Source organism: Pleurodeles waltl, chromosome 4_1 (genome assembly GCF_031143425.1).
Source record: "Pleurodeles waltl isolate 20211129_DDA chromosome 4_1, aPleWal1.hap1.20221129, whole genome shotgun sequence".
Lineage (NCBI taxonomy): Eukaryota > Metazoa > Chordata > Amphibia > Caudata > Salamandridae > Pleurodeles > Pleurodeles waltl.
Window position 1 is genome coordinate 180,468,133 of NC_090442.1, and position 26,646 is coordinate 180,494,778.

Below are 26,646 nucleotides of genomic sequence, written 5' to 3' on the forward strand. Positions count from 1 at the left end.
AAATAAACCACGAGGGTCCCTTCGCCCATTTATCTATATCCCTTGCACCCCGTGACCACCGGACATGCTCTTCGCGTATCCGGGTCGGCCCAGGCAGTCTCGTGGATCAGTAGACCGTCATAGAGTCATTACAGCCCCCACCTCTCGATCTGCCCTCCCATAGAGACAGTGCCACCGTGCCCCCTCACTAGGTGCTCTCTTTTTGCCGAGGGACTGTTTCCAAATATGTGCCATATTTGTTATTCTGAATATGGAGATGTGTAAATCCGAGTACTGTCTGCCCTCACTAGATGTGCTCCTCCCCTAGCAGGGGAGTCTTGACACCCATCTCGTTTTGCCCCTTGTCCTTGAAAGGGTAAGTACCATTACTCTGTGCTCTATCACGGGTGGAGGGCAGACACCTAGGCCCCTGTTTACCCCTTCCTCGCCCTGCTTCTACTAGAGCTGGCACTCCAGGTCCTGCTGGGAGAGGGCTGTTTCACCCCCCATGCCACGGCTGGCCACACACCAGTCACCACAGTCCGCCTGGCACGCGCAGTGTTTACTCAACAGCTCCAGGGTTCTCCCGCCAGCTTCGGCGGGATCTGGTTTGTGCCACCCCCCGGCCCCAGCCCGTGTCATTGGACTCCCCTTCAGACCCCGTGAGGAGAGGTGAGGAGCGGAGCGGCTCTCACAGTCCGGCCTGACCTCACTGCAGGCTCCCAGCATGAAGAGGCCCCTCCGGACCAGCGCCCCCCTGCTGCTGCTGCTGACCCTGGCCGCCCTCTGCGTCCAGCGGGGCACAGGTAAGAGAGGACTTACCGCTGAACGGCTGGATATTAACACAGCGCTAACGTATTGAGGCCCATATGTATACTTTTTTAGCGCCGCATTTGTGTCATTTTGTGACGCAAAAGCGGCGCAAAGTTACAAAATACAATTATATTTTGTACGTTTGCGCCGCTTTTGCGTCAAAAAATGACAAATGCGGCGCTAAAAAAGTATCAATATAGGCCACAATTTTATTTTGTAAGTTTACGCCACTTGTGCGTCAAAAAAGGACGCAAATGCCGCGCTAAAAACGTATAAACATGGGCCTGAGTTTTCATATGTGGTAGTATTTTCATTTGTTTAGCGCTTTGTTGCCCATTATGGGGAGGACACGATGCTATAGGTAGGGAGTATTTGCTTGGAACAGTGTAGTACTTACGGTGTGCCAATGTGGAAAGTGACAAGGGACCTAGGGTGCTGCACGCATACGTCAAATTCTGCAACCTGAATTGTTCTTATGCAGGGCAGGAAAGGCACTAGGACGCAGCCGCCTAGGGCGCCACTGGTATGTGACACTACAGGCATTAAATGTGACCACATTAATGAGGGATCATGGAGACGGCGAAAATGCCATCTCACCAGTGGCACATTACGGACTTATGAGTCTCCCTCTTACGTACCCCTTCTTTCCAATTTTGATCCCCAAGTAGCAGGTTGAAGCAGCCTTGGGACTCATGCAGTAATATAAACATCCGACAAGGTGTGGCTAATGGGCAGAGCTGACGAGGTTGGAGTTGGAGAGCCCGGTTCCAATCTCCATCTCAGTATCGTGTGATTCTGGACAAAGCACTGCTTACCGAAAAATGAATGTGTCCTCGTGTAACGTACCTAGTGCTGTGTAAAGCGCTCCAATACCTCCGGGTCGAGTTGGCGCTATATTAAAGAAAAACTGCAGAATGTTCCTTCCTACGCTTCTGTTCCCCTCCAGCACATGAAAGTAGCCTTAGGATGACATATTAGCTATACGTACATCAGAACTATCTCAACGTTCTCCTTTCTCTCGTGTGTTTTGAGGAGCCTGAGGTTGTCCACCCAGCACTACACAACAACAAACATGCTATTATATAATACATTTACCATCTCTTTCCTTTCCTATCTGCATTTCCCTCTTTTCTGTTCATCTTCATATCTGTGTTTTCTTAGTGCTACGAAGCAGCTTGAGGTTGGCGTAAGAGCTATACCGGCAGCTACCAAGCCATATCATGTAATGATGAAGCCACAAGCGGGCCCCATTAACATCCCTAGTTTCCAGCACTATAATCAGTATCCAGTTACCATGGAAGAGACGCTCAGGTTGATGGTGAACTTTTAAAATAGTGGCACAGTGACATTAGTGCATCACATGCAACGTGATTTGTGAGAATGCACAACTTCACACTGATTTTGGAGCAGCTCTGTAGCGCGGTAACACCGCTGGCCCAGGCGGTGCGCTGCGCTCTCTTGAATCGTTATCGCGTCTTCGGAGCACTAGCCTTGGCTGGAGTGCGCACAGACCCCCCACTTCCGCGCACAGGAGGTAAAAAAATAGAGGGAACATTGCAGATGAATTACCCGGCTCGTAGTGACAACATGGGAAGGCTAAATAGATGAATGAAGGCCGGGTTTCGAGCTCGTGACTTTCAGCGGATGCACAGATCTATGCAGCCGCTTTAGCTGATCGATCCCACCAACTGTAAGGTTATGTTTTAATGTTCTGTACTGTTCCACACTGTTCCATATTATAGAATACCGAATATTGCCTTATGCTGAATTTTAAAATGCTATAATGTGCTGTGTTATGCCGCGTCTGTTATTATGTTCATTCGGTATGTATGGTATTCTAGTTCTACAGCCGTACGTTAGGCACCTACATATACTCCTAAAACCCCATCATGCCACGCATGTGTTTTTGTGTCGTGGTAGAAGGTCCAGCTCTTTGTTGTCTGATTTGAGCAGGACAGTCCTGGGGAAGGAGCCCATTGGCATTCGGGTGACAGCGCCTGGCATGCCACTAAAGCACTTACGCCCATATTTATACTTTTTTATGTATTTTGTAAGTTTGCGTTGCTTTTGCGTCGAAAAGCGGCGCAAATGCGGCGCTAAAAAAGTATAAATATGGGCCTTAGTCCTGCATAATATATGGGGTCTTGTCACGACGGGCTTTACTGGCTCTGGACAGAGCCCGGCCAGAGCCTGGTTTTATGCACCTGCAGTGGGTAAAATCCATTTATTTCACACCTCCAAGTTCGAGGTTCGTTTTCAGACAGTACAGATCGGAGAAATGAAGAGGGGTTAGTCTCTCTGGCCCATATTTATACTTTTTTAGTGCCGCATTTGCGCCGCTTTTTGACGCAAAAACTGCACAAATTTACAAAATATTGTATTTTGTAAGTTTGCGCCGTTTGTGCCGTTTTTGCGTAAAAAAGCGGCGCAAATGCGGCACAAATTTACAAAATACAGTTGTATTTTGTAAGTTTGCGCCGTTTGTGCCGTTTTTGCGTCAAAAAGCGGCGCTAAAACAATATAAATAAGGGCCTCTGTGTGTGAGCTGTGCTGGCTAAAATAATGCATTAAGTCGGACATATATTGGATTAAATGAACTGACTTTACGCACTGTAGAAGCATGAGAGAGGCGCTCGGCTCTGCGCCAGCAAAGCCCCTCTCGCCACTGCCCCCGGTGCCACAGGTCATATGCGCGCTCCGACTGGAATACCCAAGTCTAGAGCAGATCCCGCTCCTGGCAGCGGCATCGTATTTAATTGAACAATGTAAGGACAGGGTAGATCGATGGCACATTGCTGAGTCCCACGTGTAACCCGAAAGTCTTATCTTAGTGTCACTGCAGGTCTGCTCAGCCTGTCATCTCTCTGAGGTTGATACAATTGACAGCCCCATGCTGAGTAATAAGAACGCATCCTGTATCTGCGCACCGTTCCGTTCGCGCAGGAATGTGACTGGGAGATCACGCTTCTTTGTTGAATACCCTCCATGTAGATGCCAGAAAGGGGTGTGTCCCTCTGCCAGGCATCTGTCGCCCAAGGTTTTTATCACTAAATATTTTAAAAACTTTGGGTCACGGGGCTGCTGGGGACAAAAGAATAGGGAAGTGCCCTACTCAGGGAAATAGAGCAGGTTGTCAGAAGTACCCATCCCTCGGACAATGGGCACAGTGCAGAACACTCCAGATCTGAGCAGATCTGTTTCAGTTAATGCCACCCTCCCCCTTACCAGCCCAGCCACACCCCTGTGGCCTAGGCAAGGGCAACAGTCCTACCGATAGTGAGGGCCTTCAAGACCTCAAACGAGAGGCAACACCACCACCCTGACACAGCTTAGGCAGACGCCAGGAGCAACCCCACCCCCCCCAAAAAAAAGAAATCAACCCAAAGTCTGCATCACTCTCCCATGGGTTTCATTAGCAGGTCGCAAGGCCAGCTCATCATCCAGTAGAGCATCCGTGTGGTGCAGACAGGGCTTAATTTGTGCTTGTTGCTTCCGGTGCGGGGCACTGGCACTTACTTTTGTGGGCCGGCTCTTATTTGTGAGGGCCGGCACTTATTTTTCAGCCTCAAGCATTTACTGCGAGCAAAAGACACATATGCAAAGACAGAGGAAGAGAAAAACGAAAAAGTGTCACAAAAGGAGAAAGCAGAAAGCTGCAAGAGTGAGCTGAAGGGGCAGGGAGTGGCTGTAAATGGATTGAAGAGGCCAGAGATGGCTTCAGGATTACGCTGCCTCAATTTTCCGTGTTCGCACATTTCATTGCAGAAGCCGCAGTTTTAAGAGTAGGGCTTTCGGCATCTGCACATTTCTGTTTACAAATTAAGCTTTGGGGGAGACACAGGCTTTTCCAAATATTGTGTCCACCTGTACTTGGGCAAGAGTTAGTCACACAAACAACCACTGAGGAGACTGTACTTGGGTAAACTCACAACTGCACAGCTGTACTGTACAAGAAGCCCTAAGGGGAAGTAATCGGTGAACATTACGCTTTAAAATAACCACAAAAGTTCTGGCGGCCTAAAGTGCTGTGCGAGTGAACTGCATAGGGCAGCATAGCACTTAGAGCAGTTATTTCAGGGTCAGTTATTTCAGGATGAAGCTTGTCAGCCAAAAATTCAACTCCCAATTAAGGTGTTTCATTAGACAATGACAAAATGGAAACAATATAGATGAAGATGTAAGCTATCACTAGTAGTAAACTAATATATCAGTAGAACCCGCTGCTGAGGGCTATGTCAGTTATTAGAACGCTGGAATGTTGAGAACTGCACTGAAGACAATGGGGGGCTCCGACCCACAATGCCTGGTATAAGCCTGGAGCTCCAACATTCCGATCTTTGTCTTCATGTTTCTCCCTTTTTAATTTAGAACATTCCACACTATGTGGGTCCAATGTTCTAATAGCCTTACAGCTCTTCTCCCTCGGACGATATTGGTTGTTAAAGGCCTCCTCCCTCATTAAAGGCACCACACCTGCGACTTAGGCCTAAACCTGGGTTCAGGGCCTTTAACAACCGGTATATCCCTCAGCAGCAGGCTTATGGCTATATTAAATACCATTAACCAATGGCATATGTCCACACCACGGGCGAGGGCCTATAAAAAGGGACAGGTCACTTAACAAATAATACAGCCCGGGGCTGAAGGGCGATATTGTGATTACAATATTTGATCCACTGAGGATGGAATGTTCAATATTAAAAAGGGACAAACAGAAAGGCAAACATTGGAATGCTGGCACAGAAGGTCTGTATGGCCATTATTAGCCCTGACCCACTCGCTGTCTTCAGTGGCGCTCCCAAAATTCCAATGTTCTAATATAGACTTATAGCTCACTGCTGAGGGCTATACTGGTTGTGAAAGGCCCTAAACTTGAGTTACAGGCCTGAGATGCAGCCTAAGGGCAGAATGTTATAAATTTAAAAAGGAAAACAGAAAGACAAACATCAGAATATTGGAGCAGAAGGCTTACATCAGCCATTATAAGCCAGGAGCCATTGTTTTCAATGGAGCTCTCAACATTCCTATGTTCTAATAATAGTTTAATAATAGTGTGTTTTATATAGCGCTTGCAACCACAAACCTGGCAGCTCTGTAACTGTGGGTGATATATGCTGACCCAGCTTGCTGGTAGAGGAAGCATTTAATAATTTATTGGCATGAAGTATGGAGGTTCACTGCACCGGCCAGAACTGACTCTGTGGCATCAAGTGGATGTACTGAAACCACACTTCCTGATGGTGGAGCAGAAGGTTTGAACTCACAGCTCCAGGGTGAAAGCACAGGCACATATTTACAAGCCCTTACCACTGCTTTACTCCACCCTAACATAATTAATTTTTACGCTAAGGTGGCGTTAAGGAGGCCATTCCCCTGCGCCATATTTACAAAGTAGCCCAATGCATGCATTGCGCCACATTACGGCTGCGCCAGGCATAATGTATGCATGGGGGTATTCCCCCGCAGGGAGGCCTGAAAAAATAACACAGTGAAATTCACAAGATTTCACTGCATCATTTTTTCCGTCATTTTTAATGCCTGCTTAAGGCAGGCCTTAAAGTGACGCTTCTGTATTGGCCTAAGGGTCTCCCTGTGCTTTGCTGCATTAGTGGCAACAATTTTGGTGCTAGTGCAGCAAAGCACGATAACAGCTCCAAAAATGGTGACACTGTTGTGGTAATGACCGCCATGGTGGGCCGTATTGTAAATATGACGCAACCATGGTGTCGTTAGGGATGTGCAGGGGGACACAAGACAAGTGGCGCATTGGGACCGATTCCACACTTTCTTGAAAATATGCCCCTTAGTGTATTAGCTGGAGGGGTTAAAAGCACCATTTCATGAGCAGTCAGATCACCATATGTTGCTGGGACAGCATGTTTCCAACAGGCGCTTTACTTTTGCATTCATTATTTCCAGGTCTACAAATCCAATACATTTAGTTGAAACAATAGAATATCAACCAGAAACTATCTAATGTTAAATGAAACCCCAGAGCTGAAAAACTGGTGCCTGGGTGGCCTGGAGCAACTGGCACCCCTGGAGCTCTGTGCTGCATTTCTCACCCCTCTACTTCAGTGCTGCGAGAATGAGACACAAAACTGATTGTTTTGGTTGTGAAATTCTACTAGTTTAGTCTTCCCCTATGGACCATAAATATAACTCAGGTTATCTGATGTCATGTGAGGGCAGTTCATTCAGCCCTGTTTTTTTGCTTTGCATTTGGGGTACAAGAAGTCTAAATGGAACTAATCTACATAGTCAGTGCTTATCCTGAAAAATCCTAATGGATCTGGCCGTCGAGGACATATGTTGGGCACTCCTGTTTTAATCACACAACCTGCGCAAACAAAATAAAATAAAACCCTAACTCATGTTTACAAGAGCGCGTTTATTCATGTTATAAAGTGTGTGCATCAAAATTAGCTATTTAAAAGAACATACTTGGCCCTGTGTTCGGCTTCGAGCACAGAATTGACCAAGTATTGAGTATTCGGTTGAGTACTAAAACATGAGATTAAGTTCACTACAAGTTGCAGGCATTGCTCTGTTTTTGTTACTTATGCTAAGATAGTTTCCTGGCATGTTGTGTCCTCATATGTGTGCGCTGTGAAAGGTCACCCAGGCCAAGTATTTGAGATGGAGCCGCTTTTCCCACCCCTCTTCTGCTGTTTTTCAGACTGAGGTGCACAAGCACTGTTTATAACTACAGCGGTGATGGCCCTGAACTGATGGACATTTTGGGAGCATCACCATGTGGAATTGTTTCTAGGAGTTAAAGAGAAAGAGCCTTCATCACAAACACAGCCACCCCTGCCCGCTAACGGTTGCTTAACACATGCATGGTGCACACATTCCTACCATGCACACGGCTAAGATGTGCATAAATTCACTAGCCATCAATAGGTTGGACTACTGGAGTATTCTTTCGGTTGGCCTCCTGTTGGGGTGGGAAGGTCCCATGCAAGGTACTCGCAGCTCATATCCCTGTTCTGAACTACAAACGAAGCGAGTCCCTGCTATTTGTGACTCGTTTTGGGATTGATACGCACAGTCATGCGGGTGCACTGACGTCTACTCTAGTGATGGTTTACAACCCAGAGTTTGGCTCTGTGGGGCACACCATGCTTATCTTCCACAATGAGCGTGACTCCTCTCAGCAGTGGTGGATGTGCTGCATTATAAGCAGTGGGACAGGTCCATTTCCTGTTACATGTAGAGGCCAAGAGGCCTATGGCCTTGCCTCAGTAATGAGCCTGTTCAGTCTTTGGTAACTGGGTCTTTCTTGGTATCCAATGCACGTTTCAGGTGCTGTACATGCATTAGCAGGATGAGTCAGGAGTGTGTACGTCATGAATACTCTCACGGGTGATTAGCCACGCTTTATAAATCCGTTTTTGATTGGATCAAAATGCTGTACAAACACCAGCTATGGCGCTGGTGTCTGGGGATTCAGTGACCAAATTGGGTTGAAGAGGATTGAGAATGGCTTTATTAAGAGGTCATTGCCTGTCCCAAAATCCACTACCTGTTTTCATTTGTCACTCTGAAACTGGGTTAGGATTTGTTAGTAATTTTGTAAAGATTCAGCCATTCCTTTTATGGTTGAAGCTTTTTTGAAGCACAGATAGCCTTTTGCCATGTGTTGCTCTTTTGTTCCTTTTAAGTGTTACCCCCTTGAGGTGGTTCTGTGGCATGGGAGGAAAAGAGACAAGAACTTCTTAAAAGTGCAGGGGTAAGCATTTACCATTTTCTGTTGTTTTGAATTCCAAGAACTGCTGCTTCTGAAAAGCTGGTGAGTGTAAAAGGCGGCGGCTTCTCTATACCAGGGCCTACCTGAGTCCCAGCCCTCCCTCCTGCTGACCTGAGAAGACAAAGGCGGTGCCTGTACAATCCACAAATCCTGTCCGGAAATAAGATGTGGGGGGGGTTGAGACCCCAAGACATCGTTCCAGGACTTCTCACTGACTAGTGCTAGGCAATACACCACAGGATATTGACTAAACTGCTGAGATCCAGAGCTTGTGTCTGTCACAGTCCACTTCCAAAACAGGACATCTCCTGGAAAGTTTGGTAAATTCGCTTGCAGGGGCTTAGGACATGCCTTGGACGAGGAGCCGCCCTTGCTGCTGAAAATAGGGCTCTGGACATAACCCTGCAGAAGAAGACACCAAAGGAGAACACATCTGTTGGCTATCCAGAGAAGAGGATCTTTCAATAAACAATGAGCAACATCAACACTGTAATGACCAGAAGAGGGTCAGTGCTACAAGAGAATATGGTGAGCCCCTGCGCCTTGCCCATCGTATGGTGGTCCCCAGCAGCACTCAAAATGGGCCTCAAAGTTCCCATGACATTCTTTCATGGGAGAGTTAGTGGTGTTGCAATTACGGACTGCGCTTAGCTGACATCTGCATTGGAGAGCCCTGGTGCTGAGAGACCCCCTCCTTGTTCCTGAGGGCTTCCATTCTCTCCCTGAAGCACTATGCTATACTTCGAGTTGAACCGCGACCAGCAGTTACCCCACTCTAAGCAAGTGCTCGTGCTTGCAAGTCTTCCTTGAGACTTTTTAACTTACCTTGGTGACCTTGATCCCCGGTGATCGTCAAGCGCAGGCTCCAGGAACATCTGCATTTTCCCATTGGACTGCCATCTCACCAGTATTGAAGACCCCTGAGGAGGGGGTCTCCGTTTGTTTAGGAAGTGGGTTTGTTTTGGTCTGTGACTATTTTGAGAAGAGCCACAACAGCTCATATGTCCAGATGCCACCTGTTGCAATCTGCAATGTGAAGAGACAGGGTCTGGCATTAGTGGTGCTAGCACTGGGCAGCTGCTCGCCACAAACCAAAGATAACAATGCTACAATATCAACATAACACTTTAGTTGGGGCTCAAGAGACACCAGGTACACCTGGGCTCTTCTAAAGTTTGCCATCAGTGTACTGCACACACAAGAACCTTGGGATCATCATCAACAGCAAACTCGGGATGACCACCCAAGTCAATGCCGTCACCGCCTCACACTTCCATACCATGAAAATGCTGAGGAAGATTTTCAAAGGGCTCCCAATGAGCACCCAGAAAACAGTCATGCATGCCCTGGTCACAAGCAAGGTGAACTATGAGAACATCCTCTATGACATGATCAACAATCAACAAAAAACTCACCAGAAGGCGGCAGACCATTTAGAACTCAGCAGCTAGATTCACTCTCAACCTACCACACCGCACTCAGATCACACCACACCTGAAGGAATTCCACTGGCTTCCCATTCACAAATGAGCACAATTCACCCCCACTTACAAGGTACTACATAACACTGGCCCAGCATTTCTCAAAAACTGCATCCTCTTCCACAAACCTTCCAGACACCCCTGCTTGCCCAGACTCCTACTTGCAAAGATTTCACACATATGGAAAACCAGATCTGGAGGTCAAGTGTTCTGCTACATCACTCCTAAAGCATGGAATGTACTCCCGCTACACATAAGAGCCTCTCCTCACTTCTTGTATTCCTCAAGAAGGTGAAGACCTGGCTTTTTGTGTAGTCCTACTAGGTGTGCCTTGCCTCACACCTGCTCAGTGCCAGGATATCCTCCCTGGTGATAGTGCACTCTACAAATGTACATAACATAACACAACATTATATTTCATAGTATAACATGACAAACAAAAGCCTGCGCCCTGAGATTTATGGACTGAGCACAGGTCTGTTTTCCCTTAGTTGTTTAAAGTATTCCCATAACGCTGTTCCCATACGTCTGAAGTATTGTGCTGCACATAGTTCAAAGTACTTTTCTCTTATCTAAGATAAAGCATTTGGTAAGTAATCGGTTTAGTAAGAGCTGTATTTAATACTACTGAGTCGCTAACCCCTCACTAAATCCCTGAGTAAATCTTGGACTGTTCAACCCACTGCCCCGAGAGTCAAGTGCTAAAGGGGTGTATTTGGTGCCCAGTTTTCAGAGCTTGTGGTAAGATGGCCCCAGAACAGCAGAAGTAAACAAACTCAATCACCACAATTTAGGCCAGACATCTGTGTGCGGCCTGGGGCCCTCACACCTGTTCTAAAAATTGCTGACAAGCGGTGAGGTTTACTAGATTCAGATTCCAGTGAACCTATATAGTATTTGCTAAATCCAGCTTTAATTCCTCCACAACCTGCTGAGAGAGTTAGTGGACAGAAGTAGGGAAAAGGTAGACTGAAGAACCTATCAACAGATCAGTTTAGCAAGATGTGTTCGGATTAGGGGTGAGGGAGCAAGGACAGTTGACCTACATCCTCTCGTAAGGCCCTTAAAACTTGGCTGAATAGCAATTAATTCTTCTTCTGTGGTGATCTGGTTTACTATGATGACTATTCTAGCGCTGGGAGGCCTTTGGGTAGCCATGCGCTTTACAAGAACCTTAGAATATGTATCATTATAGATGTACAATGTTTATGATCGAATTTGTGGTAATATATAAATATATAAGACACAGTGTGAAAATCAACGTCTTAGTGAGTCTCGCAGCAAACTACTGTTAACACTTTTCTTCATGCAAATTTGGGGCTCTTAAAGCGCTATCTGATTAATAGAAATCCACAGCTGAGGCTAGTCATCAAATCAATACTTTCATTAACATGAAGTACATTAGGCTTGACATGGAAGACAGAAGACTTCATTATGAGTCTGGCAGTCTTAGGACCGCCAGACTCGCGGTGGCGATCGGACTGCCGCCAATGTGGCAGTCTGGCCTCCACATTATGACCATGGCGAATGCTCCTCGGCCCAACCACCGGCACTAGCATGTTTCCGTGGCAGTGCCGGCGGTCTTAATCCTGCAGGTGAGCGCAGATTATGACCCCCATGTCTGCCAGCTTTTGCACTGCGGTACCACCACCATGCAAAGGTTGGCGGAGACGGGGTGCCGAGGGCCCCATGGGGGCCCCTGCACTGCCCATGCACTTGGCATGGGTAGTGCAGAGGCCCTGACGGGCATCCCCGTTGTGCTTTTCACTGCCTGATTTACAGGCAGTGAAAAGCGTGATGGGTGCTGTCGCACCCGACGCATCGCAACATTGCCGCTGGCTCGATTATGAGCCAACATCAATGTTGTGGCCTGTTTCTTGCTGGGTCTGCGGGCGGACACTCTGTTTCCGTTCGCTGACCCAGCAGGAAACTCTGAATAGGGCCAGCGGGAGGAAGACCACACTGGCGGTCTTGCGAACGCGTGAGTTTGGCAGACGGGCTATGCTGCCCGCCAAACTCAGAATGAGGACCAGAGACTGGTTAAGTTTTCAAACAATAAAGGTTTATTAAAGGTTGAAAAGCTTTACAGATTCAAAATCATCAAATTAGTGTAAATGAATAATCATTACAAAAGTGCATTAGTAAACATGAGGTTCAGATCAAAAGCATTTAAGTAGGAGGGTGAAATATTATAAAGCTAAATGGAACAATTAAGGATATTCAGTTCGCCCATTAACAGAGTGCCCTGCTCTACTCTGAGTTGTGCGGAAACAGGCTCTGAATTCTCATCTACATTGCACCAGCTCAAATCACAGAATTCTAACATTTGCTACACCTACACATAGTTCCCATATTATGCTTCAATCAGCTTAAAGGAAGAAGATACATTCTAAAGCTCAATAGTTTCTCAGGATCCTTCACAATACAGTTTCTCTAAAGGTCCTTCAAGCGTACAGTTATCTGCAACAAACGAGATACACTGGACCAGCCTGTAACCTGCAGGTGCACTGTTGCAACTAATTAGGACATTCTACAGTTATCGTGTAAAAGGTAACATTTCATACGAGACAGAAAGCAAAGACACATCACGTTTATTAATTCGCACTTCAGTTTCTCCTAGAAATAAAATAGATGTGACATGATGGCACCCACATTTAGCAGAACCTAACAGCTTCAAAGAAATTCGAAAATGTTTTACAACTCAAGGACTTTAGTTTAGCAACTGACATAAGAGACTGGGCTTTTAAGGCCCAGATTTATACTTTTTTAGCGCCGCATTTGTGTCATTTTTTGACTGCAAAAGCGGCGCAAACGTACAAAATACTATTATATTTTGTAAGTTTGCACCGCTTTTGCGTCACAAAATGGCTCAAACGCGGCGCAAAAAAAGTATAAATCTGGGCCTAAAGGTTTCTAGAATTAAAGCCTTTCAAATATTCTAGTCTGGCAGACATCTATTTTTTTTGGTTTTTGAAAATTCCTTGAGTCCGCAGTGGGACTTCTATAAATCCCATTGGCTTGTCTGCCTTTTATCTCGCACTCAGAATTGTAAATCCCAAACCAGGAGGATTCCGCTTGCACTTCACCTATTGACTTCCATCTTGTTTAGGTCACACCTACAGACAGCGTCAAAAACGTACTCTGTACAATAACAATTCTGAGAATGGGCCCCGGCTCCGCCCATTGTTTATCATTTGTGGTTTTCTTGTCAATCTTATTTGCTTGCCTCTGATTCAGTGGCTTTCCTTCCTCTTCTTGTGTTTGTCCCTTGTTTCAGCACTCCATGGGAGTGCATATGTTGTACTTGCTGCTTCTCCTACATGTTGCTCCCACACAGTTTGGCCATAGCTTCCCCACCTAAACCTGTTATTTAGTTTCTGCCCCCATTCCACTTGCTCACTGCTCGTTTGCTCCCGAGCCGTCTCCAGCCTGTATTTTATTTATTTTTTCAGAGGGCTCAACAGCTCCAGTTTGCTACCGGGCTGTTCCTTGTTCTATTAAGCACTTTCACATAGTTTTTAAAAATGTACTTCTCCAAGAAGGCCACCCACCATCTTAATACAGTAAGTGAGGAGTAAACTAAAATGGCTGCTGCAGAGGAATGACGTGTATGTGCAGCGATGCATGCACACTTAGATGTCATTATGCTGGGAATGGCCAATATAAAAGTAAACAAAAACATGGCACCAAAGAGTCATGATGCTGTTGAGTATTGGCAACAGCTATGTTTTTATTTTTACTGATTTAATCCAGCATCAACAATAGCAACAAGCTTAAAGAAAGCCAAAAGTTCAGCCATCGCCTTATGATAGGTTATGTTATATTAAATTACAAATTATTAAATTATAGTCTATCTTTTGAGGGTTTTGCTGCTGTGGTTGATGGTATGCCTGGTAGAATGGATATAAGGCACGTATTGCTACCTTAGGTTATGTTATGGGGTAAGGCTGGGGTTTGCTAGATTAGCTTACATTATGGATGCTAGGTTGTGTTAGAATAGTTTTGTTGAAGTTATCTTATTGAGGCTAGGGGAGGCGGCATTAAGTTAACATTTGTTACTTTAGGTTATATTATAGGGGTTAGGCTAGGTATTGCTAGTTTATATTAACTCTAAAGACTAGGTTGTGTTATAGTAGGTTTTACGAGTTTAGGCTATGTTATGCAGGTTAGGCTATGTTTTACTAGATTTAGATATGCTATGCAGACTAGTTTGGGTTAAGCAAAATACTGCTGGTTTAGATTAGCTCTGTGTGCTAGGGTAGGTTAGGGTAATGTTTACTAGTTCATGTTACGTTATAAAGGTTAGGTTAGGTCTTGCTATTTGAGGATTTGCTGTTCAGGCCAGGCTTGGTTAGGCTAGCTTTTGCTTGTCTAGGTTATGTTATGAAGGTTACACTAAGTTTTGCTAGTTGATCTTATGTTATGTAATATTTGAACTGCTGTCAGCTGTTCCAGATTAGTGCTGGCAGTATGTGGTATATAGGTAGGTTGTGCAGTTGAGGCGAGTGTGCTGTTAGAGCAGGGTGTGTCTGTATTACTGAGAGCAGGATCTTGTAGAGACTCGGTGCTGGGGAATTTCTTTTTTTGAATTATTTTGATTGATTTTTAAACATAAACAAGCATTTGCCTTGCAACAGGTCTCACATTTTCTTAAGTTAGAGCTATTGGCATTGTAAATTCTTGCCACATAAATTGGTCAACCCTGACTCATAATTTGTCTTCTCCTGTCACATACTTGCAGCGGCCCAGCATTTAACTGAAACACATCTATTTACCTTCTTCCACTATCTTAAAACACATACAATTATCATATAAACCTTTAACAGAAATAAACTTTTGGCATTAGAGTTAAATGCTCAAAACACCATAACAAAAATATAATTTGGGACCGATTGGAGGGTGAAAGGCAAGAGGGGGTCAGAAGTAGAGATAGAGAGGACAAGTGGCATAGTAACGGTGTCATGGGCCCTGGAGTAAGAAAGGAAAGTGGTTGACAGCAATTTTGGTTGGAAAATACAGCACTAATTAGATTTGATTGAGGTCCGTAGGTCTCTGAGCCCCAATGCCACTGCACCTGTTGCTCCATTGATAACTAGGCCTCAGGTGAGAAAGCGGATGGGGCAGAAAAAGAGAAGCGAAAGGAATACAACAGGCAAAAGGAAGAAAGAGAAGGGGTCACAAAGAAATAAAATAAAGAAGGGAAAGAAAGAACAAGAAAATGAAAACACAACTGAGAGAAGAACTAGAGCACACCTGTGAGACAAAAGAAAGAAGGGAAGGAAGCTAATGAAAAAAAGATAAAGAAGAAAAAATAATTAAAGAAGTGTGAAAAGAAAGAGAAAGATGAACATTAGAAGAAAAAAAGAGAGATGGTGAGAGAAACAAGCAGTGAAAGAACCAGCGCATGTGTGTGCTGACACATTTCCCACAGACACAGAATGGGAAAACCACTTCGTCACTTCGGTCCCGACAAGTAACTTGTGGCTTCCACATGCATACGGGAATTTAAAGTAAAACGTGAATTGACAGATAAAGGTAAGGAAAACACCAGAGAAAGGAAGGAAGATCTTTAAAAAAGTGAAAGGATGCATACCAAATCAAAGTAAAGAGCAAATAAATAGTACAAAGAAATAAGGGAAGAGCAAAAAATAGTACAAGCATGAACACCTGATAAACAAAAAAGAGAAGAACGAAACAAGGAAATAAATAAGTAAGTTTTTGCAAGTTTGAAAGAGGAGGTAGCAAGAAGAAGAGGGAAAGAAAAAAAGGGAGAGGAGTAGAAATAAACAGTTGAAAGAACTAAACTGGTAACTTGTGGATTCTAAGACCTGGAAAGAGAAAAGTGGATGATAAAGAAAACATTGAAGGTAAACGGAGTAAAGGAAAGAACAGAGTGAGACATGTGAAATAGACCCTCCCAAATAAAAATGGCAGCTAAGAATAGATATAATTGGCTCCCCCACGTCCTCAAACAGAAGTCAGAGAACAGCAGGAGGCGCTACAGAACAGCAGGAGGTGCATTAGCTGAGTTGTATGTGAACCCCAATAGAGCAATTTTGGGGTGCTTCAGATCAGGATTGGGGGTATAGATAGAGCTGTGTCCCGGCCCCGTGCTGGAATAACAGAAAGGCAGCGGGTCAGGAATGAGAAATGGAGTGCTGTGTAATTGCTGGGATTGGAAAAATGTGGCGCTGCAGGTTAGGGTTGAGGTGCACTCACAGAGTTGTTTGTGGGCTGCAGCACTGGAATAGTAACAGGCAGACAAGTTTAGAAGTGAGGTATCTTAATGGAGCGATGTGTGGAACCTAGTATTGGTGTGCCAGGGTTGCCAGGTGTTAGCCTGGAAGTGCCCTGGTGAAGCTGCGAGTGGGACCCAGCATGGGAGTGGCATTGCCTCTGAACCACAGAAGCAAGGAGTCCTGAAGGGCATGTGTGTGAGCCTCAGTCCTCAGAAGAAACATGCACTGAATGTTAGAATTGTTGGATTCTTGTGGAACTGTGGTGGTTCCCATTAACAGTGGCATTGGATGTTAGACTTGAGGTGCACTGGCTGAGCTGTGTTTTGCTCTTTTGGGTCCAGTATTGGCTTAGCAGTGGGATTGAATATTAGAATTGAGCTACTGTAATGGAACTGTATGTGAGCAGGGCCCCAGTATCGTAAAGGAAATGACCTTGCCGGGGTAGAACTGAGGTATACTGATGGAGCTGCCCCTGAGGTCCTAGTCCTGGAATAGCAGAGTGTACTGACTGTAAGAACTGCGGTGCTCTAGCAGACAGCATGTGTGGGGTTCTGGAATGTGCAGGGCTGAGGGGCTTGGGGTGTGTGAACTGGGGTGCACTGATGGAGCTGTGCCCGAGGGCCCAGTAATGGAACTGCAGTGTGCACCGACTGTAAGAACTGAGGTGCTCTGGTAGACTGCGCATGTGGTGTTCTGGATGGGTACGGCTGAGGGGCTTGGAGTGTGTGAACTGAGGTACACTGAGGGAGCTGCGCCCGAAGTACCAGTACTGGAACAGCAGTGTGTACTGACTGTAATAACTGAGGTGCACTGGCAGACAGCAAGTGAGGCTCTGGCACGGCTGAGGAGCTTGGAGTGTGTAAACTGAGGTACACTGGTGGAGCTGCGCCTGAGGTCTCAGTACTGACACATCGGTGTGTATTGACTGTAAGAACTGAGGTGCTCTGGCAGACAGCGTGTGTGAGGTTCGGGCACGGCCACAGCTGAGTGGCTTGGAGTGTGTGAACTGAGGTACACTGATGGAGCTGCACCTGAGGTCCCAGTACTGGAACATCAGTGTGTATTGACTGTCAGAACTGAGGTGCTCTGGCAGTCAGAGTGAGTGGGCTTCGAGGACGGCTGAGAGGCTTGGAGTGTGTGACCTGAGGTGCACTGATGGAGCTGCGCCCGAGGTCCTAGTACTGGAACAGCAGTGTGTACTGACTGTAAGAACTGATGTGCTCTGGCAGACGGCAAGTGTTGGGTTCTGGCACGGGAACAGCTGAGGGTCCTGGAGTGTGTGAACTGAGGTACACTGGTGGAGCTGCGCCCGAGGTCCCAGTACTGGAACAGCAGTGTGTACTGACTGTAAGAACTGAGGTGCTCTAGCAGAGAGTGTGTGTGGGGTTCTAGCACGGCTGATGGGCTTGAAGTGTGTGACCTGAGGTGCACTGATGGAGCTGCGTCCAAGGTCCCAGTACTGGAACATAAGTGTGTATTGACTGTAAGAACTGACGTGCTCTGGCAGACCGTGTGTGTGGGGTTCTGGCATGGCTGAGGGGCTTGGAGTGTGTGAACTGAGGTACACTGATTGAGCTGTGCCTGAGGTCCCAGTATTGGAACATCAGTGTGTATTGACTGTAAGAACTGAGGTGCTCTGGCAGACAGCGTGTGTGGGGTTCTAGCACGGCTGAGGGGCTTGGAGTGTGTGAACTGAGGTGCACTGATGGAGCTGCGCCTGAGGTCCCAGTACTGGAACATTAGTGTGTACTGACTGTAAAAACTGAGGTGCTCTAGCAGAGAGTGAGTGTGGGGTTCTGGCACGGCTGATGGGCTTGAAGTGTGTGACCTGAGGTGCACTGATGGAGCTGCGTCCAAGGTCCCACTACTGGAACATAAGTGTGTATTGACTGTAAGAACTGAGGTGCTCTGGCATACAGCAAGTGTTGGGTTCTGGCACGGGAACAGCTGAGGGGCCTGGAGTGTGTGAACTGAGATACACTGGTGGAGCTGCGCCCGAGGTCCCAGTACTGGAACAGCAGTGTGCACTGACTGTAAGAACTGAGGTGCTCTAGCAGAGAGTGTGTGTGGGGTTCTGGCACGGCTGATGGGCTTGAAGTGTGTGACCTGAGGTGCACTGATGGAGCTGCGTCCAAGGTCCCAGTACTGGAACATAAGTGTGTATTGGCTGTAAGAACTGAGTTGCTCTGGCAGACAGTGTGTGTGGGGTTCTGGCATGGCTGAGGGGCTTGGAGTGTGTGAACTGAGGTGCACTGATGGAGCTGCGCCCGAGGTCCCAGTAATGGAACAGCAGTGTGTACTGACTGTAAGAACTGAGGTGCTCTCTCAGACAGCATGTGTGGGGTTCTGGCATGAGCACAGCTGAGGGGCTTGGAGAGTGTGAACTGAGGTGCACTGATGGAGCTGCGCCCGAGGTCCCAGTAATGGAACAGCAGTGTGTACTGACTGTAAGAACTGAGGTGCTGTAACAGACAGCGAGTGTGGGGTGCTGGCACGGGCATGGCTGAGGGGCTTGGAGTATGTGAACTGAGGTGCACTGATGGAGCTGCGCCCGAAGTCCCAGTAATGGAACAGCAGTGTGTACTGACTATAAGAACTGAGGTGCTCTGGCAGACAGCGTGTGTGAGGTTCTGGCACGGCTGATGGGCTTGAAGTGTGTGGCCTGAGGTGCACTGATGGAGATGTGCCCGAGGTCCAGTACTGGAACAGTAGTGTGTACTGACCATAAGAACTGAGGTGCTCTGGCAGACAGCGAGTGTGGGGTTCTAGCAGGGGCACACCTGAGGGGCTTGAAGTGTCTGAACTGAGGTGCACTGATGGAGCTGTGCCCGAGGTCCCAATACTGGAACAGCAGTGTGTACTGACTTCAAGAACTGAGGTACTCAGGCAGACAGCGTGTGTGGGGTCCTGGCACTGGCCCAGCTGAAGGCTTGGAGTGGTTGAACTGAGGGGCACTGATGGACCTGCGAGTGGGATCCCAGTATGGAGCAGAAGTGAGCACTGTCTTTAAGGATTGCGGAGCCCTGGTAGAGCTGTGTGCCTAGGCTGTAAGCAATTACAAGCGATTCTCGACCCTTGCACTCAGCACCAACCACAGGCAGGCTCACTTGGTAAAAAGAAAATCCAAGCCAAGGAAGGGCGGGAGTCAGGCAGCTAAGAGTGGGTGCAGAGAGCCCACAATGACCAAATGTGACCAAGATAGCCTGATTTATAGCCTTGTTTACAGCAAAGCTCAGAGCAAGAATGCTCTGCAAATGAAAAGGGAAGTTTCCCTGGACAGGAGCAGGAAACAAAGTAAAAAAAGTCCTCTACAGACCAGATAAGCAGGAAAAGCGTAACTATACAGTAGTTGGTCTCTGCTTCCACACAGAGAAAGGAGGGACAAAGAGGCATGACTGACCACTAGCATGCCAAGATTTTTAAATGACATTGAAACTAACAAATAAAATAGCTGGAAGCCCACAGAAGAAGTATACTTAAAAGTATACAAGAGGTTGTACGCTTACGCACGACCTAAAAAGAAAAACATTTCCGGTACACAAGAGTCCATTTGCATTGTTCAAATAGTATTACAAATTAAAGCTTAAATGGTCTATCCCTATTCCAGGACACAAGTAGACACACCAATTCAACTAACAGACAGTTGGCCTCATTTACAAGGCCATAGCGCCATCATTGCATCATTTTGTTTGATGCAACAGTGGCGCAAACAGTGCTCCACACGGCGCCACATTTAAAAATGACACATTGAGCCCAATGCTTCAGTTTGTGTAGCCTTGCATCACATTATACCTGCGCCAGGTATGTATGCAAAATAGGCGTTCCCTCGGGGAAAGCCACGCAGAACTGACGCAGTGAAATGTAAATTTCACTGCATCATTCTGCGACTCCAGTGCGTCAGAATTTTACCGCCTGCTCAGAGCACAGACACAGGGCTTTTCTCAATGGGGGCTTCCTGGCATTGCTGGAGTAGCGTGATTCTTTTTTATGCTAGTCCAGCAGTGTGTGAGTTTAGTGCCACAGGTGGGTCAGAATTGAACACCCTTCCCATATTGAGTGGGTACTGAGCTTTTTCATCCTTTGTGACCTGCATCCCTAAATATAGAAAGTGGCTTGTCTCCCAAACCATCCCCACGTCCAGCAGGGCCTGAATTTCTGATTTCCTACACCCTCCCAGTGGGAACAGATTGGATTTGTCCCATGTTGTTTTCGAACCCAAGACCCTCCTGGAACTTTCAAGCTCAGCAAGAAGGCACAGGATGGAATATGTGAGGTCTTTTAAATACACCAATATGTCATCCAAGTAGGGCCACACAATACGCTTAGTCTGGACTACCTGGATGCCTCAGCGCACCATAGCCATTTGCAGCTCATATGCCAGATGCTCCATGGCCAATGGGAACAGCATGGGGAACAGTGGGCAACTTTGCCCTGTGTCCCATACCAGTGTCCAGCTGTCTGATATCCAGCGTTCCGTTCATACCTTTATCGTGGGTTCAGCATGCAATAATTTTACCCAGTGCAACAAATTAAGCTGAAATCCCATGTTTTCCAGAACAAGTCAGATGTACTGCCAGGGTACAGTGTCAAAGACATGTTCAATATCTAATGCTTCTAGTGTATAGTATTCTTTAGGGTTAGTTAGTGCATGCATAATATGTGTAAAACTTCTGATGTTGCGCATTGTGCTCCTGCTTGGAAAAAAACTGGTTTGATCTTCATGTATGAGGCGTCCTATCACCAGCACAACCCTGTAGCCAAGGCCTTACACTAAGTAGTTTCACCTCAGTGTTTAGCATAGAGAAGAGGTGATAGGATGAAATCTGTGTTGTCTTTGTCTCTCTTAGGGATCAAAGTAATTCAAGCTTCTGCCAAGGAAAACGCAATTTTCCTACCTCACGTGCCTTGTGAAAGACCTTTAAAAGTCTGCCTATAATTAACACTGGCATTATTTGGAACAGGTCAGCAGGGATGCTGTCCGTTAATGGTAATAACTAAGGATAGAACTTTGAGGATGAGAGGGCTCAGATGAGAGGGTGATGGAGCATCCCAAAACTTGCATGCCTGTTAGCAGACAATTTTGCTTTCAGCCTCATATGAAGTTGGGCAGGACAGGTTGCAGTGAAATCCTGGGAGCTGCCCATAACTAGGCCCATGCACTGTGCAGAGAGGGAGGAAAACACTGGAAATGAGCAAAGCTATCTACCAATGGATACACAGAGCTGGCCTCCCTTTACTGTACTGATCCACCACATATCCCTCATCATTTGTCTACATGGCGAGTGGAGGACATGCTTCATGTCCAATAAAACTATGCCCTTTCAGCTGGGACCACTAACAAAAACATATTTTGGTGAAAGATGACATCATACTAGGACTTTAACTCGTGGCCAGCACCTGTTCAGCTCTCTCCTATGAGGCTCCAAAAGCTGTATGCTTTGCGAAAATGCATATTGTCAGCTTACAGTGTACTTAGGTCCCAACAATTACTTACCTTTGGTTGGCTTTATTGTCACTCTCATTTGCTTTATTTTTATTCACTAGTCTGGGAGAGCTTTCCTTACTCTTCCTTTGCTTGTCCTTCTCCTAGAGCATGGCCTTATCATTTGTGTTCTCCCACTGCTTACTTTTTATGCACTACTTTTGTTTTTAGTTAAGCATGTTAAGCACTCCATGAGAGTTAATGTGTTTTCCAGCTGTAAGCCACATGAACTTTTCTTCCCGTGCCTTCTGTGATCTGTGGTGCTCTCTCTCTCTCCTGTGTGTTTCTTCCCTGACCCCCTCTGTGTTACAATCGCTCTTGTGTGCTTCTCCCCCTTTGCTTTCTCTCTTGGGTGCTTCTACCCCCAGATGCTTCCACGCTTCATGCTGCTCTTTGTCCCCATGTCATGAACTTCTCCCTCTGCCATCCGTGTTGCTTCTCCCCACACGTGTTGCTTCCACTGTTATGCTTCCACTCCTCCACCTGGCCGTCCATGTTGCTTCCCCTCCATAACATCTGTGTTGCTTCAGCCACCCTCTCCCTTTCTTCTGTGGTGCTTCTGCCCCATACCTTGTGTTACTTGCTTCTGCCTCGCTGGGATCACCCCCACCCACTTAAAAAAAAACCCACAGTTGCACTACTTTTTTTTCTTTTTATTTACAGATCCAACTTTTGGGCCAATGTACGACGCAATTTTGTGGTCGCAAAAAGGCGAATTTCGCCTTTTGCAACAGCAAAATGGCTTTTTCTAATGTACCATCCCTATTTTGCAACCCGGCATGCAAACACTAACTCGCAAAGTAGGGATTGCGACTCGCAATTAGGAAGGGGCGTTCCAAGGGCGTTCCTTCCTAATTGCAAGTTGCAGTGGCATGTATGATTGTTTTGTGACCACAATTGCAGTCACAAAACAATTGCAGTTACCACCAATTTCAAATTTGTGATAACCCATTTAAAAACGGGAAGGGGTCCTTACAGGAACTTTTTCCCTTTGTGAATGGAAGCGAAAATATTTCTTCAGAGAAGGTAGTGGTCCCATGGACCACTGCCTACTCTGAAAAACTGAAAAGAAAACATTTTATTTTTATGTTTGAAATGTATCCTGTTTTCCTTTAAGGAAGAAGGGCTGCCTTTCAAAAAAATAAAATAAATTCCTTTATTTAAAAAGCAGACCAAGACATGGTGGTCTGCTGTTCCCAGCAGGCCACCATCCCTGTGAGTGAGGCCATTCCCAATGGGGTTGCAAATTGCATCCTATCTCATGAATATTGATAAGGTAGGTCATTTGCGACCCCATTGGGAATCGCACACAATATAGTTGCCACTCTTGTACATTTGGTTTTGCAACTCATAATTTACAACGTGCAAATGAACCGCAAATTGCAAGTCACAAAACATGCGGTCATACATCTGGCCCTTGGATTGGAACATAAAAAGAATAAAAAGGCACCTGCATAATTTTGGAGTCATCTTAAATATGATGCAACCATCTCCGTCATAGGCTTTCTTTTTTTACCCTTTAGCCATCTTCCACAGCCTCAGGGATGTTGTACAGCACTAAAAACAATTGGCAGACCTTCCAACACACACGGTGCCACTGAGTGTCACACAATCTCGGCTCTCATCACACGATCACCCAGTGAGGAGTTGATATCACACAGTGTGCATGGAGTTTATGGAAACACCAGCAGAGAGCAGGTTTCCAGCTTATTGTTTGGAAGTTCTGTGCAGCTGTTGTCTGTTTACAAGTTGTGAAACCTGCCTAGGACATTGATAGCATCTTCAGAGCCACTGTGTTTTTGGCGTTGGGAGGGTGAATGCGGTGAACTTAAAGCGCCTTCATGGCCCTGAACCCCCCTCCGCACTGTGAGAATATTAATAATTAGGCACGTCTGAATTGGCAAAGCCTATATCCCAAAGGCGAGACCTATTGGTTTTGCCAATGCTTGTTTTCCAAATGGCACTCAATAGCCGTAGTTTGTGAAAGAAGGAAACGAAATACACTTTACCTTGTTTCACACAAAAAAAAATTAGCTATCGCTTGCTGGGATCCCCTAAATCGTCTTCATATCGCTCCCCAGCTGCTAGCTCTTTAGAGTCACAGTAAAACGGGGTCAATAATCTTCTTCGCTGGAATATAAAGTGTGATGTTTGTACAGATTTTCCCATCTTCCTCCACCCGTTCATTTTTCAAAAGTGCTAGCACCTAGTGCCTGGTCGACAACAGCAGCATTTCCTCCCGTGCTGCTGCCGCTGGCTGGCCGTGTTCCAGTATGCAGCGCTTATAAACTGTTTTGTTTTTAATAACTCGTTTCAGCATCAGTTTACTCAGTTGTGATAACAAACACAAGAGTGCATCGTTTACACAAAACAGTGACCGCACCACCCCGACCTAGGCCTGCCCCAGGGTGAAAGCATGGAAACAAAGAAAGGAGCACCGTGTTGGCCGCGAGCTTAGCCAGGGCCGTGCAGGCTCCACGCGGCTAACAATGACGCGCAGACACACGTGCTCTCCGGCTTTACTCTCGGGTTCTCTCCCCCTCTCTCTCTCTCTCTGCCTCGTCCCTCACACTGCCGACGCACTTGCGCCCCGTAACACTACAAACGCACCTCTGTGGCCATCAGACACAGAATCACTTGTACACAGGTTCAAAGCAAAGACTCCGCACTTCCACCCGCAGACCCTACAGGGGCGTCACGTCATCCATGTGAGGGAGCGTTTCAGCGCCCCACGGAGAGGTAGGGAGTGCTGCACAAATGTCACGGTGCAATAATGGCCACTGCATTCCCTGTCCTTTTCATTAAAAAAAAAAAAAAAAATTCGAATGCGAGCCCTGACCCTCCCCAGACTCTCGTGTTGTTGTTATACATGCAGGAGGGAGTTAGAGAGGCGAATGACAATGCTAATAAAGGGTCAAATAGCTAGACAGCTTATGGCTTTTTTCTCTGGCAGCAGCACAAATGGGAGAAAGGCAGTCATTAACTATATGGATTTTTAGGTCTGGTTTGCAGGGGCAGCTCCTCTCCTGGTATATGGTACCCAGGTATCCAGGGCACTGAGGTACCAGGGGTTCCCCATGGGCTGCAGCATGTATTGTGCCACCCATTGGAGCCCATGCAAAATGTGTCTGCAAGCCTGCCGTTAAGCATGCTCTCACCAGAGGTCACTAAGTCACCCCGAGGTAGGCCCTCCTAGACCAGAGGGCAGGGTGTGGGTCCCTGTGTGTGAGGGCACCCCTGCATGAGCAGAGGTGCTCCTACAAACTCCAGTTCTATTACACTGGACTTCGTAGGTGCAGGGAAGCCATTTTACCGGGTTACTGGACACAGGTCATCACCTATGTCCAACTACATAATGGTATATCAGAACCTGGGCATGTTTCGTATCAAACATGTCGGAATCATACCCCAATACTGTTGTCAGCCCATGCTGCTGCCACCCCTCAGACAGGTTTCTGCCCTCCTGCTGCTTCACCAGCTCAAGCAGGGGAAGGGAGAACAAAGGATTTCCTTTTGGAGAGGGAAGCAACACACACACTCTTGGAAATAAGTATAATAGGTGAGTGATAGCCTCCCCAAGCCACCAGTTTCCTTTGAAGGGCACATTTGGTGCCCTCCTTGCATAAACCAGTTTGCAGCAGTCCAGGGACCCCCAGTCCCTGCTCTGGCATGAAACTGGGCAAAGGAAAGGGGAGTGCCCACTCCCCTGTCCATCACCACCCCAGGGTGGTGCAGACTTGATTCTGCCATCTTGAAACCAAACTGAGTGGCCAGGTCAGACAGGTGATGTCACAGACACCTCCTGATAGGTTGTCAACTTGCTAGGTGACCAATCTCACTTTTAGGGCTATTTAGCGACTCCCATGCGGGTGGGTTCCCAGATTCAACATGCAAGACTCCTCTGCATCATTTACATTGACTTCTGGCCACTGGAACCACAACTAGACACTTCAGGACGTCAGCCTGCACCAAGAAGCAAGAAGGAATCTCCCTTGGAGTGAAGGAGTCACTCCCCTGCATCTGCAGGCACCTACAGCAATGACGTCCGGCTGCATGGATCTGCTCTCCTCTGGAACCGCGTGGATCCTGCATCACTGGTGGTGGTCTGGAGTGGTCCTCTCTCCTAGCTGTCCAACTTGGGAGACGTTGAGCCCTTGCCTCTCCTTGCAGGACAGTACCCCTGTGCACCCAGACTCTTGCAGCTACCAAGGGTTGTTGTCTCTTACTTCAAGGGATCTTCAGGCTCCAAGTAGCCCCAGCCCCCGGCACTTCTTCCTGACAAGCACAGCCTCCTCTCTGCTGCTCCAGCGCTGTGGGTCTCCTCCTCAGGTATGCTGACTTGGCCCCACTATGCGACTTACTGTGCCTGCTGCCAGTGGGTTATCTGTGGGGGCTATGACTACTTCCGTTGGCTCTCCTGACTGCTGAAGGTCACCACAGACTACCCTCCAAGGGTCAAGTCCCCAGGACTTGCTGGTACTCTTCGCTTTGCAGCTCTTCTTTTGCTGCTTCTTGCACTTGACAAGGCTTTTTGGTGGTTCTCCTATACCACTGACCATCTCTAACCCGACAACCGACATGGGACACCATCTGCACTGCTCCAAGGACTCCTCAGCAGCTCCTGGGCTCCACAGCTGTTTCTTTTCTTCTCCCGTCGACCTGGCTGTTCATCCACAGAAGGGTGGGAAGTAGCTCCTGCCCCCAATGGACACTCAGTTGTGGACTAGAGTCTGTCCCCTTCTTTTGCAGGTCCTCTTCTTTCAGAATCCAGTGTTGGTTTCTTCTAGATTGGCCCTGTTCTTGCACGATCCCTCTTCTAAGTCCTCCTGTTAGTCCTTGGGAACACCAGGTACTTACCTCTGTTCTCCTGGTCACTGGGGGTCACTCATGTACTCACCT

The 26,646-nt window shown here is 46.9% G+C and overlaps 1 protein-coding gene across 1 annotated transcript in view; it reads left to right on the forward strand.

The window, feature by feature from the left end:
- Window positions 1-402: 402 nt before the first annotated feature.
- TMEM213 (transmembrane protein 213) overlaps window positions 403-26,646 on the forward strand; it is a 119,445-nt gene continuing 93,201 nt past the window's right edge. The window contains exon 1 of the mRNA XM_069227987.1: window positions 403-785. Within this exon, the coding sequence (XP_069084088.1) occupies window positions 707-785 (79 nt within the window). The 5' untranslated portion in view covers window positions 403-706. The remainder of the gene's footprint in view (window positions 786-26,646) is intronic.